This window comes from Myzus persicae, unplaced genomic scaffold (assembly GCF_001856785.1).
Source record: "Myzus persicae strain clone G006 unplaced genomic scaffold, MPER_G0061.0, whole genome shotgun sequence".
NCBI lineage: Eukaryota > Metazoa > Arthropoda > Insecta > Hemiptera > Aphididae > Myzus > Myzus persicae.
In genome coordinates this window covers 128,593-142,556 of record NW_019103798.1, presented here as the reverse complement: position 1 = coordinate 142,556, position 13,964 = coordinate 128,593, and the positions used below count along the sequence as shown (strand labels likewise).

At 27.3% G+C, this 13,964-nt stretch overlaps 1 protein-coding gene across 2 annotated transcripts; it reads right to left on the bottom strand.

Annotated features, from left to right (window-relative positions):
- Positions 1-3,474: 3,474 nt before the first annotated feature.
- On the bottom strand, positions 3,475-5,952 carry LOC111035329 (eukaryotic translation initiation factor 2 subunit 1). 2 transcript variants are annotated; one of them, XM_022316902.1, is made up of 6 exons: positions 5,818-5,952; positions 5,353-5,596; positions 5,045-5,273; positions 4,293-4,525; positions 3,942-4,057; positions 3,475-3,721 (listed from the first exon to the last, which is right to left on the bottom strand). In XM_022316902.1, the coding sequence occupies exons 1-6, from the start codon at positions 5,872-5,874 to the stop codon at positions 3,551-3,553; spliced, it is 1,050 nt and encodes a 349-aa protein (XP_022172594.1). In that variant the 5' UTR covers positions 5,875-5,952; the 3' UTR covers positions 3,475-3,550. The 2 variants fall into 2 exon arrangements, with proteins under 2 accessions (XP_022172594.1, XP_022172595.1); XM_022316903.1 differs by lacking the exon at positions 5,818-5,952 and adding an exon at positions 5,675-5,810.
- Between the last annotated feature and the right edge of the window lie 8,012 nt (positions 5,953-13,964).

The window sequence follows — 13,964 nt, the reverse complement described above, 5'->3', positions numbered from 1 at the left end:
ATGTGTATAATATGACAAATACTCTAATAATAATTGGATATTTTCTAAATACAAATATCTAAAATGAATAGAAGTGCAATCAAATGTATTTTATACCAGCCAAAAAATTAAAAATAGGTACCTATGAAGATATGATAATATGAAAGTGAACTAACAGATACAAAATTCTGCAGTTTTACATTTAGTCAGGAATCTCACAATCTGTTTATTATTCCAATATTATAATTTGTATGTAATTTTTATTTAACTTTATAACAATCTGCGAACAACATACCTAACTATACCTACATAGTTTATACAGTACACATAATATTTATTTTCGTAATGAAAAATGTTGTGCCTTGGACAATAGGGTTATGCTTGGTCTTATTCCGACACTGCGTGTCTGGAAAGTGTAAAGAGTAACAGAACAAGAGTATTTATTCGATTTGACAATCAGCGTATTAAATATTGAATCAAAATACCTTTATGTACTTGACTATTCTGTGATTTATATATACAGGTTATTCCCAAATTAAGATGGCTTACACTTACGTTACCTACCTACGCATAATCTATAGCAGCGTTTCCCAAACCATGGGTCGCGACCCAATCAGAGGCGCATTATTGCATTAAGGGTTAATATGTGGGGGGAAAAATTATTTTGCGCCCCTGGTGTATTTTATGAAAGTATGAAATATTTAAAAAAATGTCCTCGCTGCCCTCGGAATTTTGGTTAGTCAATTACACATCATAAAATATTATACCTACATAGCTACATACAAATATTATTATACTAATTAGTCATTATTATCTATTTGAAACAATAATCCTTTCTTTTTAATAAAACTGAAAATTGGAGAAGCTGTATAATGTAAAATATTTATATTTCAATAACTAATAAATAATAAGTAACTCCTACATTTTAAGTTATTTATGGAGTGATTATGTAATAAACATTGACTTTTAATACAAAATCTTATCTTTATTAATAATAAAATATTATTGCATATTATATGTATGTATTGTATATAATTATATAAAACAATTTAAATTACAAATATTGTACAATATTAATTAAAATATTTTTTTTCTTATTCTTTTATTCACAAACTCTTTTATAACAGTTGACCAATCAATCCTTTTAAGTATCTCATTTTTTATAGACAGTAATGAAAAGGAAGATGTTTTATCTTGAGATAAGGTGGAAAGGTGGATCTTAAATTCTTAAATAATTTTTAACGCGTCGAAGCACTTAAAATGATCGTTCACCACTCGCATTGGTCCAAGCCCCAAGGCATACAAGCAAAGATTCTTAAAATTATAAGAACATCAGGAAAAGGAGCTTTTAATGGAGAATTAGATAATTTTTTTGACAGCCCATTAATAGATAAATCATTATTGTCAAATGATTCAATAATTTTTAGTAGGTCGAGCGAGGTAATTTTTTACCCCACTAATTTTAATCGATGTTTTAATATTATTTAGGTTGGTATAAGAGTGTTGGGATTTTATCTAGCTTCTATTTATACGTCATTATTAGACTAGATCACGATTATAGATAGTGATCGTGGATTAGATTAAGTTTGTTCAATCTTCAATGTTTTATCTGTTAGACGTTAGTAGTTAGTAGTTAGTACGCTCAATACCTGTGTTAGAAGTTCGAGTGTATTAAGTAGTTTGGCATATTTTTACCCCACGCGACGAAATATGTATTTTTTCCCCCGCGTACTATTATATTATATTTGGAAATGGATGAATTAGAACGTCGACGAATTGAAGCGTTCTCATTGATGATTTTGATGATAATGACGATATTTGAGGAGGAAAATCAAGTGACGAAGAAGATCTTAACCTACTGAACAATTCGATATTTCTGATGGAGAAACTCAGAACAGACAGAATCATTTTGTAGATAATGCGATTCCAAATGATGATAATTACCATGAATTAGGTGACGAGTTACCACTTAACATGAGAATATTGCCACACTACGTCGGTAAAGATGGAACTAGGTGGAATAAACGTGCCCCAAACCAGAGAGTTCGCATGTCCAAAAAAAATTATGTTACCGAAAAATCGGCCGTTTCATCAATTATTAGAAACAAAACAAATGTTCTTGAATGTTGGTAAGTGTTTTTTACCAAGCCCATGTTGGATACAATAGTAAATTGCACTATTATATATATTAATATTATATCAAAGGCACGTGCAATTTATTGTCGCGAACGTGATGCATCGGATACCAACCACAAAGAAATAAAAGCGTTGATTGGAATGAAATAATAAAACAAATGTAAATTTAAAGTATTGATTATATTTCGTATTCTATTTTCGTTCTATACAATAAAAATTAAATTTAAAATAAATAAATATTAAAGAAAAATGTATTATGTTTAATCAAGGAAAATGTTTACCCCACACGACAGAATAGATACTCATAACCCGCGCGACCTACTGAAGGTTAAATTGAATAACTTCTACAAATTATGTATTCAAATAGTCAGTATATCTGTATATATACTTACAATGTAAGTACCATTAAAAAAAATTTCTTTTCTGCGGGCAGATAAAGTTCATCCGAGAGCTTTTATTTGGCGAGTACCACTGATCTATATTCTATAGTATATTATGTACCAATCATTTTTATAAAATTCAATTAAAGAATGCATGTATCAGATAGTAAAAAAATAATTAGTAAATAGGTACCATAAGACTAGAATTTCATGAAAATGTATTCAATTTTTTAAGTCTTAATACCTAACTCTATATTGTTATCAAAATATTATTCTAATAATATTGTGTGTACAAGTTTTATAAAATATGTAATATATATTTTGATAATTAAGAGGACGCTACACCGGCATGTGTTGTCTCCTTCTTACAAACGTCAACATATCAAAAACTGTTTTGCACGAAAGAAAACCACTCCAGCTGTAGTCCAAACTAAGCAACTAAATTTTGATACTATAAACAAGAGAACATTTACTGAGCAACATTGTTTTTATTTTTTCGATATAACAAATACAAAAAATATTATTCAAGTTTGAAATTTTTAAACAATAAGAAATTTTTGTATTTATGTTAATGCAAAAATTAAAACGATGTTGCACAGTAAATGTTTTTTTGTTTAAAGTGTGAACATTTGGTTGCTTAGCTTGGACTACAGCTTGAGTGGTTCTATTTTGCGCAAAACTGTTTGATATGTTGTAGATTTTTAAGACGGAGACAACATACGTGGGTGTAGAGTCCTCTTACAAATTTTAAAAAAGTAAAAACTTGTTGAAATTATTTATATTTATATTATTTTTTATTATATTATAGAAGTTAGGAACACCAGTTGATGAAATAAAAAATAACTTTAATAATTAATATACCACAAATTTAAATATAAAGTTCAATAAAAAATTAAGGATTCATAGTTAACTTGCGATTTCAAAAATATCAGTAACCAAATACCTAAATTTACTGGGAAGGTAATAAATACAGTATAAATAAATTCATAAAATCCTATTTTTAATATATTATTTCAAATAGATATTTCAATTATCAATCAATATTAAATAGATTTTTATTCTTCTTCGTTCTCTTCGCCTCCTTGATCGTCAACATCCACATCACCATTTTGCATACCTTCTTCATCTTCTTCGTCATCATCACCAGCAATTTCGGCATTTTCCAATTCAGCTTTCTCCATTTGTCTCACCAAATCAGCTTCATCACTAGCCGTAACCACTTTCGGCTAAAATTTAAAATTATTAAAATTAATAAAATTAATTTTATTTTAAAATGTTTACGGATTATACAAATGAACAGAGAATAATGTATTTTTTAAATTTGAAAATAATAGGACACAGTGAAACTAATAGAAGAAAAAATATTTTTGTAATAATTTGTGCCTAAACGGTAGTATTTGAATGTTTAGTCTAATTATTTAAAATACATATTATTATTTTCTTTACCGGCATTTGGATTTTGAATACACCACCAAGAGTTTGAATAGTTTTATCAATCTCTTCAATAGCAGTTTGCAATGCTTTTAAACCGTCAGTTTTTTCAGGTGTGGCAGTTGTCATTACTAAATAAACAAAAATTAATTATATTATACAAATTAATTTTTGTTTTTTCAAGTTCCAATTATTTATAACATATTAATAATGAATTCAAAAGTAAGTGTCAGAAAATAAGATTTTGTAGGTACATTCATAAAATTGATTAAAATAAAAAACAAAATATCAACTTTGGTTGAATAAGTATACATCAATTTTGTAATTATTAGTTTAGTTATGTATGAATGACAAATAAATATTTACCATATAATGGTGGGGCAATTAGATTGATTTTGATTGGAAGTTCCTCTGTGGAACAAGCAAGACCAGCTTTTAAAGCTGTCTTAACAGCATCAATCCCTTCATATCCATAACATGCAACTTCAATGTCAGCTCTTATTTTTACAGCTTGAGAAGTCAATTTTCGTTTAATATTATTAAGCAATACATTTTGAGTGTTCTCGTCTAACCCACATTCAGCTAATATAGATGGATCTCTAAAATAATTAAAATGTTGCTAATAATTACTTATACTCAATGAAAGAAAAATAAAAATAAATAACAATAAAAACAGAAATGTAATTAAAGTAATTAAACTTCTAAAAAAAATTGGGAGAAACTGCTTTTATATACTTCACAAAATAGTGATAAAATATGCTAATTTCCACATCACAATAATAGACCTCATATTTTTAGTTGAAGAACTCGAAAGATAACTTGTTTAAATTTTGATGTAGATATGAAAAAAAATATTCAGAAAAATAATTAGGTATACACTAAATAATTTACAGAAGATAAGAGGGGTTCTTGTTTTAAAAAAGAAGTTTATGTTCCACAGGACACTTCTTAAATAGTACAAACAGTTGTTATAGTTCATTAAGTATAGGAATAAAAAATTCCAAAAATCATATTTTCACCATTGAAGAAAAAGGGTGGCACATTTAGTGAATCACTCTGTATAATAAATAATAATAATGCGCTAAGTCTTAAAAAATATAGGTACAGAAAAAACTTACTGAACAGCTTGTTTGAAAAAATCATAAGCTGATGACTTCTTCTTAGTTCTTTCCTCATAAAACCAAGCTGTTTTATGGTATAGCTCTTCAAATTGAGCATCAGATTCAAAGTTTAAAAGTTCTGCAACGTGCCGCAAAATTGAATTAACAGCTTTTGCTTTAGCAAATCTTTCGGTACACTTTTCTATATCTTCAGGAGAAACTCTTCTTTTACTCAAATCAATATAACCTATAATATATATATATATATACATACCAGTATTAGACAGCTGTATAAAGAAGTAAAATGTTTCAAAATAATATTGTACCTTTTTCTTTGTCTACACGAATAACAACTACAGGTTCAGTCTTTCCGATGCGAATCAATTTGTTAATGGAACGAATACGTCTTCTGGACAATTCTGATAACAATATCATACCCTCAATATTGTTGTATTCCAGAAGATGTACATAAGCACCCATCTCTTCAATACTACGAACGTTGACCATGACGACATCGTCAATTTCTGGATAACGTTCGGCATAAAACCGACACGACAACGGCATTTTAATCTAACAACAGAAACATAATATTAAAATTTGACTTCGATTTAATGTTAACAGATTCGTAATCCACATCAGACTACATACCTATTTAAAATGAAAAAATAAATTAGAGGTTTTAATCGTATATTATTATAAGACTAGAAATGAAAAATCTTTTATTATTTATACAAAATAAAATCGACCAAACATAGTAGTAAAAATAAAAGTATATTAAATAAAATTAATACCTGAGGAGTACTCCTGAATCCTGACGCAATCACAAAAAGATTAAATTCCAAAAACATAACCTCACATAGTCTCTATGGTCATAGTATCACGTGATATGTGTTACCGTTTCGTGTTATTTCTTCCATGATTTATCGTACTTCTCATGTATATGTGTGTTAGTGCATAATTTGAAGCTTAGATCATATACTGGGTACTATTTTGTATTTACTAGTATATGTTATGATCTTAGATTTAAACAGGGTACGAAACTCCGTGCGTTGGCCGAATCAGGCGATTATGGCCTTGAACACGGTCTCCAGGGGGGGCGTGGCATACATTATCAATTAAACATATCATATCAATGTTATCACCATACAACAATATTTTTTGTACCATTTTGTACAAAAATGTAGTCTTATTAATTTTACCATTTTAATGTTTATGTATTTCAATTTAATGTAAGTAATAACTCTAATGAAAAAATATTATAATACTTAAATTAATGACTAATGTGAATATGCGATAATAGGTAATTGGATTTGGGATAAAATACTAGGCATAAAGAACAAACACATTGGAAATTTTGTAAGAATATATTTAATTTATTCAATGAAAATGTAAACAAAAATCGTATTTTCTAATAATTGTTGAATAAAAAACTGGGGACCAGTGTAAGCAAAATTTGCAAAAGTAAACGATAGCACACAAAACGTGGTTACGGCCTACGGGAAACAAGCCAACCCCGCACAGCATACCCCGCCTATGTGGCGGAAACGTTTTGATAATACGGGTGACTTTGGGTCTAACATCATGTTGATAAGGGAAACGTTTCCATGTTTTTCGGAGGTTCAGACTTCAGATTATAGGGAAACAAAACTCCCATCAGCTGATCGAGTTTCGCTTCTATATTGTTCTATGATTTAAATGCTGTGATATAGTTAGACCACTGTATGTATTTTATCAGTCGACATTTCGGCGATGTATCATTTATGTGAGTATGGAAAGAGTGGTGGAGTGTATACCAAAAGTAGAAAAAATATTGCAGGTCCATCTTATATGAACAAAAACCCGGCTACGTGCCTGCACGCAACTAACTCTGACATCAGAAAAAATTCGGTATATACATTTTTTTGGTGGAAATAAGAGAAGTCGGAATAAAAATGACTTCCATAGCAAAACCCGAAAATATGTGCGCTGGCTATCGTTGGTACAACGGACAAATTTGTAGAAGTTCAAATTTTCAAATTCTCTTTATTTTAGTTTTTTTTTAGAGATCTAAAATGTTATAAAAAAAAAAATGAGGACTTAAATGCGCAATAAAGGTCCATAATATATAAAGATATTATATATATTATTATAAGATAATATATATATATATAATATATATATTATATATACGCAAAGACAAATAAAATGCCAAAATACTATTAAAATTGTATTGTATTTTTTTTAACATATTGAATACCTAGTAGTTAATTCAATAGGTAAATACATAAATACATATTTTATCAAAAATACTTCGGAGCAACCAAAACCTGCCAATAGTTCCTCGAATAAGAGAATCGTATCAATAATCCAGGCATTACACAGTAAACATATACATTTATAATATACGAATATTAAACGTTTAATTATATAAGTAGTTATGAATACCGAATTACGTGTTTTGTACGGAGGAATTCATTGTTTTATAAGATAATTTACTTGTGCCACCTGCAGTTCGAAAGATAAGTTTTTCAACAAGATTAATCGTACTTAACGCGTATAAATAATCTGTATATTTTACATGTATACCACTGGTATTTATTGGGAATAAATTTAAGAATAAAATATTTGATGATTTTTCGTTTAAAGGTGAAGTATTTTTGGCGAATAATTGGTATATAATTTGGATACTATTGATAAAAAATAAGATATAACACCTGTTTTACGTTTAAACTACGTATATTTTCAGTATGTGACACATTTTTACTCTTAGTATATTATACATGTTTTTGGAGAATTCTTATAACCTACCAAAAGGCAAAAATGCTCTCGATGTAAACCTATAAGGACTGTGTTCACTGCCATCTCTAAATACGGGGATCACTTTGACGGACCCTGTAAGTATACATATATATTTGATGTATAAATGTATAATCTGAGTTAAAGGACAGTTGATTTTCGGTATATTTTACATTGATGTTTATTGTACTGACCAGTGATCTAAAACCAGTGTATATCTTCCATATTTTTTTTATTTAAAAGAACAGCATACAGTAAGGCAGTGTCCATTGATTATAATACATTTATGTATTATGAATATAAATTATAAGTGCAACCTAATTTATATGGGTTAATCAACAAAATAAATAGATACTCGAGTTAAATTATTGTATGGATTAATTTATACTGAAATTAAAAATCAGGCATTGATTTATAATAAAAAACAAACAAAAATCATGTAACTGTATACAAAAGCACAAATTATACGTGATCCTGTCTGTAATCATAAAATCCATAAAATTGTCGAAAAACTATTAGCTCAAACACGTATGTAATAGCACACTAAGGAGTAAGGGATGATATATTTATATGACGGGTTTTGTAACTTTATTTTACTACATTTCATCAATAAAAGAGCGAGTAATTAGATGTCGCTTTGCAGTAGGTTACAATAGTGGGTTACTGTAATAGATGGTGTTAAATTTGAATTCCATCCTATAAAATCATTGTACATTTGTACACGAAAATTGATTCTGAGAGAAAACGGTCTGGCATTTGATAATATTACTTAGTAATTTAGTATATTTGATGATATTATTGTGTTTTACTCGTAAGTAATTTATTTTACTAGTAACCATTAGTGCTACGCATTAAATTAAATTCATTTTTGCCAAAAAAAAGCATTTGAAGGGTCATTGCAATAACAAATATAATAATGTACTTTAAAAGTTTCAAGTTTCCATGAATAATATTTTTAATTTACAACCAAATAACATAGACCATTATTATTGGTTATTTAATATGTAATTTCGTTCACATTTGAACAAAAAAAAAACTATGATTATATATTTCAAGATTTTTTGGTTACAGAATAACCTATTTGAGTGGAATTTTGCGCTATAAAAGATGAAAATTTCAATCATTTTAAACTATAAAATTATTTGTACATTTTGAATATGAATTTGGTCAAACTTTGAACTTTAAATGCATATAAACAAAATTGCGTCTATATATTTTTAATATTTTTCATCTGATATTGTTAATATTTATCAGCTAGGAACCCTTGTATTAGACCCAACAAATAAAATTTGATTGACAATTAAAGAAAAAAAAATTAGAAAATTAAAAATGTTCTTGAACAGTTCAAAATGAGTCAAAATATTTTGAAAATTTTATCAAGTATATGAATTGATAATATATAAATATGATGTACATTTTAAGTATCTTCAAGTTATTTGTTTTTGAATTACAACAAAATAAGAAAATCGCAATATAAGAAATAGAGTGAGTATCTAATGTTGTAAATATTTCAACTTCAAACAATCCTAAAAATGTAATTTGACTTTTCGGTAGAATTTTTTTTTTGATAAGACAAAATTATAAGGAATCTTGTATTGAATTGTAAAATCTTTGATATAAAAAGAAAAGTTTTAGTGATTTTTACGAATTTTGTGAAAATTCTAAATTCAAACGCTCATAAAAAATAACTTTGTATTTTAATTTTAATTTTTACATTTTCATGTTTTTTGATGGAGAGAAAGTTTTTTATCGACATTATCATAAACAAACAAATAATAATCGAAATTTTCATACACCTATAGTTTAACACTTTTCAAAGTATTTTAAGGTATTTTAAGTTTTTTAAGGTAAATCACAAATATAAACATTTAGTGAAAATTCATGTATCTGCGATATTTTTTAATAGAGCTACATTAAAAACCAGAATCGATTTTGTCGAAAATCAAGTTTCCGTAAAAATTCCCATTTTTCCTTAATTTTTTGTTTGTTTTTTCTTCCACTTTTGAAAACTTTTGGGAGTTTTTTTTCTTTTGAAAAAGTAAAATATTAGTTTTTAAATAGATTAATTTTGTAAGACAGATATTCAGTAATTTGTTACCTTCAATAAAATGTTTGGTAAGTTTTTAGAATTTTTTTTCCGTAGCTTCATAACAATTGTATATGGGGATTGAAAATGTTGGACTTATCCTCCCTTATTGTCTTTTCGTTGGTCTGCCGATTCAATTATCTTCAAAATTATCTACTAATGTCTAATAGCTCATTAAGCTGAAAAATTCTTAATAATATACATTTTCTAATAATATTTCAAACATTTTAGACTAAGTTTTTAATTTCTAATTATTTTAGATTTATATACCATTTCGCAGTCCTGTAACGATTCAAACTACTTTTTTTCAAATATAATTAATTAGGTAAAACCTACTTTGTTTACTGTAAATTTTTAAACAGATGATTTTTTTGAACATTTTGGTCTATATAAATCAAAATCTGAACGAGTAGTTACTAGTTTCTGAGTTATTAAAATGTATAAATTATGGATATTAGTACTTAAAAATAGTTTTACATCAATATAAAACAGATGTAAATATTTTGGTATTCTCGGTTAATTTTTAAAACTAAAACATTTTTATTGATTTAGATTTTAGATACCTATAGTAATAACTAAAATGTACAAATCATTAAAGCTTCCATATCCGGCATATCCCCCAAGTATATTGTAATGAGTTATGAACTAACTATCATTAGTGTTTTTAATGTAAACTACTAGTTAAAATTTCGATTTAGTTAAATACATCAAAAGTTCAATAAAGCTCTTAGCAATTTACTAGAAAATTGATGATTCTGATATGTGGAAAATAAAGAGTTATATGTGCGGCAATTGCGCAGGAAGGTATTGAAGTACAAAAAAAGTTACACATGAATTGCACCGGACAATATTGAAGTACCAATAATGTTATAATTTAATTAAACGTAAAAGTTGAAAAATAGACAGTTATTTGTGAAGCCAGTTAGTTACCATTACAAAAAATTAAACAATTTGATAGTGAACTAGGGTCGTATTCACCTTAAAATGTATTTTGGATTTTAGTTTAATTTTTTCAACCACAATTCTCAATCATTTATTTTAACTAAAAAAATGTAGAACTTTTACACTCGAGCATCGTGACATAGTGTATTGAACATATTTCAAATTTCAAAATGTATTTTATTTGTACTTTGTTTACGATTTAATTGGACTTTTAACAATTAAACATTCCTATAGGGACACTCACGATCACGGGACCATCAAAAGTGTTCGTTATAGATAGGAGTACCTACGTTATAGAAAATGTCCCTACATTTAATTAAGATATCTAAAAATATAATGAACATATTTGTCACTGTAATATTTTCCTGGCCCAATCGATGAATACCTATTTAATTTGTGATAAATGCGCTGGCACAAAAGATGCCTAGATACTATTTTAATTTTTGATAAATCTATCGACACAAAAGATGTATATATTACAGGTAGTTAAGAAAATTCGGAGCGATTGATGAACATCAAAACGAAGTTGGTTTCGCCCAGGTTCCTTCTTAAATGGTAAAAAAAAATTGAAAATATGACTTTTAACTCTTAAGTATAATTAAAAAATTCTAAAAACCAGAATTTGAATAAATTTATTTTAAAAGGAAAAAAAGAGAGGATGAGCAATGAGCAAGCACGGTGAATCACCTCGTATCTTGTATATATGTGGTTGTATATTATTTTATTATATAAAATAAACTTCACCTATTTCAATTAATATCTATATTATTTTATTATAGATATTTGTATGACTTATTTATTATTTTTATACATATTACATATTATATTTCTTGAGAATAAAGTTTCAATTAATAACCCGACGAGTTTTGTTTATTAAATTTAAGTTGACAGCCAATATTGCAGAGCGATTCATTTAACAAAAGACACTTACATACCATAAATTAATCACGTAAAGTGTCTTACGTTAAATTAATTACCCTCAACTATAGTCAACTTTCAACATTATTTAGATCACTTATATTAGTTATTATACAATCCATAAACAACTTAAAAATTAAAAACTTAAAATTTTGCCTGTATAAATTATCCCTTATAACAACATGACATTATTACTTAAAACTTATTAATGTGATAAATGATAATGTACCTACCTTGCGTAATTGTCGAGCTATAATAGTACATACAGAAATCTCTAATATTAAAAAAAATGTACCTACCTATACATTATTATTATTATTACTTTAAATTTGATTTTATTATTTATTTAGGTATATCTATAGTCTATTCATAACTTACTATTCTAACTAAAATATATAATGTATTCATTTATAAAGCTTTTTTCATTCATTTAAAAAAATGTTAAATAATAGTATAATAGTATACAGTGGCGTATTTTCAACTTTCTTGATGGGAAGGGGGTCCAGCATTTTTTTTTTATCCTAACATTTATATAAATAAACCATGAAGAATAAAGATATTATATATATATATATATCTTTATTCTTCATGATATTAACATAGGTAAATTGTTATTTATTCATCGTTACACTTTACGTCTTTGTATCAACATCATCTACATTGTATTATAATATAATATCAAATAAAAATTTCAATATCTTTAGTTATCCTTTTTTTTGGTTCTGGGGGGGGGGGGTACAGTTCTACACTACTACTATCTAAACCTAGATAACAAATTACAATTATCTAATAGCTAATTACCTGCATAAACAGGTAATATATTAATATATAATTTAAACTTATAAAATATAAATACTAAATATGTTTTAACTTACAAAATAATAATGGGTAGGTATGTACTTCAGCTAAGTTAATATTTATAATATTCAACTGCAACATCTGCAACAAATTTTAAATTACAATGTTTCTATGATATAAAATATCATTTGTTTAAGATTATTTTTGTACATTTATTAACACTACCTTATACATTACTAAAACAATATTATAATATCAAATATATATAATTATTAATTTCATTCAATAATCGATGGTCTAATCTTCAGCTGATCATTTTAGGTTAGGACAATGGTTGTAGGGCGTAGCTGGCACTTAAGTAAATGTATAATGCATATAATGTGTTGATGTATTATAATGTATGCAAAATGTATCATGTATATGTACAGCCGGCAGTTTGGTATTGCACGTGATTTGTTTTGATTATTTTATAAACTAAGATAAACAATTCGTATATTATTCATTATTGGACAAAAGCCATGTTTTTATGTAGGTAAATTGGAAAATATAGCCAATATAATATATATAGTAAAGCAGTTAGACATCCACATTAAATCTTGTCTGAAATAATTAAATATTATGATAGACTAATATCATGGATCATGGTGCACGTACCAATTTTTCTATATTCTAGTTTGTAATAAACTTATAAATATTATAGATTCTATAACAAAATTAACAAATAATAACTAACAAGCACGATTTAACTTAAACGGCTTAAACTGTTATCCTTTACCTCATAGGCGTGTCCAGACCTCATTCGCAGTTCATGCACAACTGTGAAATATCCAGGGGAGAGAAAAACTACACCCCCCTCCCCGCCAATAAAAAATTCTGTTAGGGTATTGGGATATGACCCCCGAATTTAAAGATTTTAAATTAATTTTTTTAATTTAGATCAAATTTTGCAGGTCATGCCTGTGCATGACAGGCAAGACCCGTGGACACGCCTATGCTTTACCTATATGGTTTGCGTCTATAAACACTTATACCAAATAGGTATTCAAACTGTGCTCCATGGCTCTCAGAGGCGTCGTGAAGGTAAAAGGAGCCGCTTCAAAGGACCAGAAACCAAAATTAATCTAAGTATTATATTATTTATAGTCATTATAGCGATTATAGATCGATAACGAAACACAATCGCCCGTCGCCCCGTTTTAATTAGTTTTATTTATTAAGTACTTAAGTTATTGGTTATTATTATCACCCGTATTATTTTAATTTTCTTAAAAATTTAAGAGCTTTCAAAATATTGTGAACGCACAAAGGAGCCGTGGGGTGAAAAAGTTTGAATACCTCAGGCGTATACCATTAGGTATATCTTAAATCGTGCTTATTGCTAGTTGCTAACAATATTATAACAACTATAGCAAAGCACAC

Excerpts from the sequence above, each read along its gene's own strand:
- LOC111035329 (XM_022316902.1), bottom strand. The coding sequence starts at position 5,874 with ATGTTTTTGGAATTTAATCTTTTTGTGATTGCGTCAGGATTCAGGAGT. Across the intron at positions 5,597-5,817 it reads GATTCAGGAGTACTCCTCAG|ATTAAAATGCCGTTGTCGTG; the intron begins GTATTAATTTTA and ends TTCTGTTGTTAG. Across the intron at positions 4,526-5,044 it reads TTTTTCAAACAAGCTGTTCA|AGATCCATCTATATTAGCTG; the intron begins GTAAGTTTTTTC and ends TAATTATTTTAG.